Here is a 3,706-nt window from a genome sequence, read left to right as displayed (position 1 = left end):
TATATCTAATCACAGAGCAACTGCAATGCTTCGTATGTTTGGAAGCCATGACAGTTGGTGGAGTTCCTTTTTTAGGGAAGGGGTGGGAAAAAGCATGAGAAACGGGAGGTAACTTTTCCCCTTATATTGATGCACGGGGACAAATTCCAGATCCGACCGTCTGAGCTGCTGCTCTCTGAACGGTGAAGCAGAATGACCAAAACACTCTTTACACCAACCGCCATTTCTAGCCACTGCAGGACCACAGAGAGGCCAGGGGAACTCATATTAATGTTAAATAAGTACAATGTTTAAAATAGGGGACCTTTTAAGAGGTAAAAAAAAAACTGTCTCTCCACTTCTCCAGCTGACTTATCAAAAAAGTACATCAAAAGTCCCTTATTATTATTAATTATTCCACTTAAACTAATCTGCATTTAGGCTCCTACAGTATGTATTGTGTAAAATGTACAAAATGTTGTAACTGTGTATATGAGTCGAATGCTTGTGTTTCTTGTTCGTTGTCTTTGACCCGGTGGTGTCCCTGCAGGTGACTTTGCATGTTCAGTGTCGGTGGGAACTTGTCACACCACATACCGACCAGCCATTTGTGGAAAAGAGAACCAATCCAACCAACCTTGTAAAAAAAAAAAAAAATTTTGTGGGATTTACATTTACATTTACAGCATTTATCAGACGCCCTTATCCCTGTAACTACTGACTTACAATCAGTAGTTACAGGGACAGTCCCCCCCTGGAGCAACTTTGGTTTAAGTGTCTTGCTCTGGGACCCAATGGTAGTAGGTTGGATTTGAACCTGGGTCTTCTGGTTCACAGGCGAGTGTGTTACCCGGTAGGCTACTACCACCCTTAGCGCGGCGACAGAGTCACTTTTTATGTTTACGTTGCGAGGTGTAACTACTTTTGCTTTTCTCGGTAGAAAAAAAGTGAATGATTAGAGCAGCATAAACTTCACAAAACATGGGTGGTGGATCCTCAGTACTTTACTTCCTGCCCTCCACTTGACTTCCGTGTCACATTGTTGTGAATGCTACAGAAATGGTTATTCATTCAGTTTAATTTAACTTTGGATCATGATTTCAGTTCCAAGAAACATGGCTGTTTGAACCTAATGCTTTTTAATAGGGGGGAGATCATTTAAAGATGTTCAGCTCAAGTCATCAAAGTTGAGAGTAAGTAAAAAAATGTTTGAAAACACTTGAGAGAATTCATCTCTTTCCATGTAAGAACACTGTGATGTGAGATGCAATTATTAACATTTGAAAGAATCTGAAGTCAAAATGCATTGTTGAGAGAAGCTTAAACCTGAAACATTTCTATGTAGCTGAAGGAGCATCCCAGATGCACTGGTCTGCGACAGACAGAAGAAGAAGGCCAGGTTCTAGCCCGAGTTACATCATGCTCCATTTCCCGGTCCGCGAAACCTCAGCTCCAGTTCTAGACTGATGCAGGAAGGCAGTCAGGATTCACTGGGTCTCCTTCTGCAGAGCTCAGTGTTCCTCAAATCAGACAATGCAGGAAGCCACAGGTATGTCCTGCAGGACATCTGTCCAATGTGGAAGCACCCCGCCCTCTATATTCTTTGTTATTATCTGAGAGTGTGTGTTGTGTGTGAGATGATCGGTGCTTTGCACAGGTTCACACAGAGGCTTTCAGGTGTGTCGACTGGGTCAGTAACAAATTGCACACTTGCAGATTTGAAGGAATGCCTGGGCCTGGGGCTCAGTGTTGTATTGTATGGCGTAAACTCCACTGTGAGCGATTCCTCCTCCTATTGTCACATGATGCGAGGCAGTATCACTGAAAGGCTTCCTCTGCTCTGACTGAGGTCTGACACCAAAGAGTGGCGAGTGTTAGCAGCCTAGTGGGTAACACACTCGCTTATGCACCTGAGGACCCAGGTTCGAAGCCCACTTACTGCCACTGTGTTCCTGAGCAAGACACGTAACCCTGAGTGTCTCCAGAGAGGCGTAAATACGTCTCTCCTGCGGCCGTCTTCGTGTATTCATGTGGACGGTGTTAATAAACGAGAGAGTTAGGGCAGGCGCTAGAACGCTGCTCTCAGCCATAATATTTCAAGTTCTTTCTGTGACAGGATAAAAGATGAACTTGACTTTGAACCATGGAGACTCCACCTCCACCCTGTTCCTTTTTATCAGCTGCATTGGGACGTATTGACTCTGTGGTTGAGGTGGCGAGCGCAGCCCGGAAGTCAGAAGAATGTCTCCCCATGCAGAGGAGCACAATGGATGTAGGTCCACGGCAGGCAGAAAAGGACCATTCTGCATCGTTACAAAGCAGCCAAAAATGAAAGGACAAAACACAGCAAAAGAAAGTTTTCCTTTGTTCGCGCCAGTTCCTGCTTGAATCCTTTCCATTAACCAGACACGTCTTTCATCAAGATTTATTAGTTCAAATATTGTAAATTCGACTACACATACATGTAAAAGTTTTTACAAAAATATATTACATTTTACACCACAATCCATTTTTAAGAAGCACCACACCGCGTCCGAGGCACTTGCGTTAAGTACATTATGCTGCTCTCTGCCCCAGAACGCGGCGATCTAGACAAAGGAGAGGGTTCCTACAAAGGTTCCTCGGCACTTACTGCACCCACCTGCTTTCATTGACCTTGCAAACCAGCTGCAGTGAGAAATTGGTACCCCAGTCCAGCCTGCAGAGCTCAGCTCCTCACCAGAACCCCCGGGAGACCTCGATTCACTCAGATCTAGCAGGGAGCTAGACGTGCAGGACGCTAGGGGTCGAGCTCCATCCTCCCCTGGCCCTTCCTCCTCCTCGGCCCGCCGGTCACCGGGCTCTGGGCCGCCTCCTCGGACCGGTGGCCCGAGTCGTTGTGCTGCCGGCTGTAGCGCTTGCACTTGCAGGCGGTGACGACCGTGATCCTGTAGGTCCGGGCGCTGCCGTCCCGGCACTGCAGGTGGATGCGCTGCGTCCTGGCCTTGTCGTTGACGCAGCGCCACTCCTGCGCGTCGCGCCGGCTCCAGTAGCGGCCCGCGGCGGGGCCGCCGATCCAGTTGGGCAGCAGGTGCGACGGCAGGCACTCGCCGGCACACACCAGCTCCTTCACCGGGCTCAGGCTGGTGCACTGGCCGTCGGAGATGTACTTCGTGGAGCGCAGTTCGCGGCAGGCGACTTGGCCTTGATCTGTTCGGGGCGGCAAAGGACATAAATCTCCCCGTGAAAGGACGAACATTGCATCGCGTTAGGAATCGTACGCACCGGCAGCGGCCCTGCTGTCGGCGGCGCGCCCGCCGCTGCGTGCGCGGTTCAGGGACGCGTTGCTCGCCGTGTCCTCGGAGGCCGGGACAGCGTGGACGTGGGCCATCTCCGTGGCGTCGTTCTGCAGCCCCCGGCTGCCGCTGATGAGGACGCCGAGCAGGAGGAGAGACGCGCACGACATGGCGTGGAAAGGCATGGCGTGCGCGCGCGTGTGTTGTCACCTCTCATGTCACCTGGAGAAGTTGATATATTTATAGAGTTGCCCCGCCCCTTCCAGCCACGACAGGGAGCAACAGGAAGAAAGGGGGCGTGGTCCCGCACCCAAGTCATTAACCGCTAAATTATGGCAGAGCATCTGATCATTTCAATATTTGCATTCATACATTCATTCATGCATTTGCAGTTATTGTCTGCAGGTCTTCATCCTAAACCAGGCGCCTTGTCTGTTCTCATGTGCACAGTA

General features: G+C 49.7%; 1 protein-coding gene across 1 annotated transcript; it reads right to left on the bottom strand.

The window, feature by feature from the left end:
* Window positions 1-2,392: 2,392 nt before the first annotated feature.
* On the bottom strand, window positions 2,393-3,481 carry sostdc1b (sclerostin domain containing 1b). The gene is made up of 2 exons (XM_028964371.1): window positions 3,244-3,481; window positions 2,393-3,168 (listed from the first exon to the last, which is right to left on the bottom strand). The coding sequence occupies exons 1-2, from the start codon at window positions 3,437-3,439 to the stop codon at window positions 2,759-2,761; spliced, it is 606 nt and encodes a 201-aa protein (XP_028820204.1). The 5' UTR covers window positions 3,440-3,481; the 3' UTR covers window positions 2,393-2,758.
* Window positions 3,482-3,706: the final 225 nt, after the last annotated feature.

Source organism: Denticeps clupeoides, chromosome 20 (genome assembly GCF_900700375.1).
Source record: "Denticeps clupeoides chromosome 20, fDenClu1.1, whole genome shotgun sequence".
Taxonomy (NCBI): domain Eukaryota; kingdom Metazoa; phylum Chordata; class Actinopteri; order Clupeiformes; family Denticipitidae; genus Denticeps; species Denticeps clupeoides.
Note: the sequence above shows the minus strand (reverse complement) of the source record. Positions and strands in the feature narration are given on the sequence as shown.

Coding starts and splice junctions, on each gene's coding strand:
- sostdc1b (XM_028964371.1), bottom strand. CDS start 3,439: ATGCCTTTCCACGCCATGTCGTGCGCGTCTCTCCTCCTGCTCGGCGTC. Junction 3,169..3,243: donor CGACAGCAGGGCCGCTGCCG/GTGCGTACGATT, acceptor CGCCCCGAACAG/ATCAAGGCCAAGTCGCCTGC.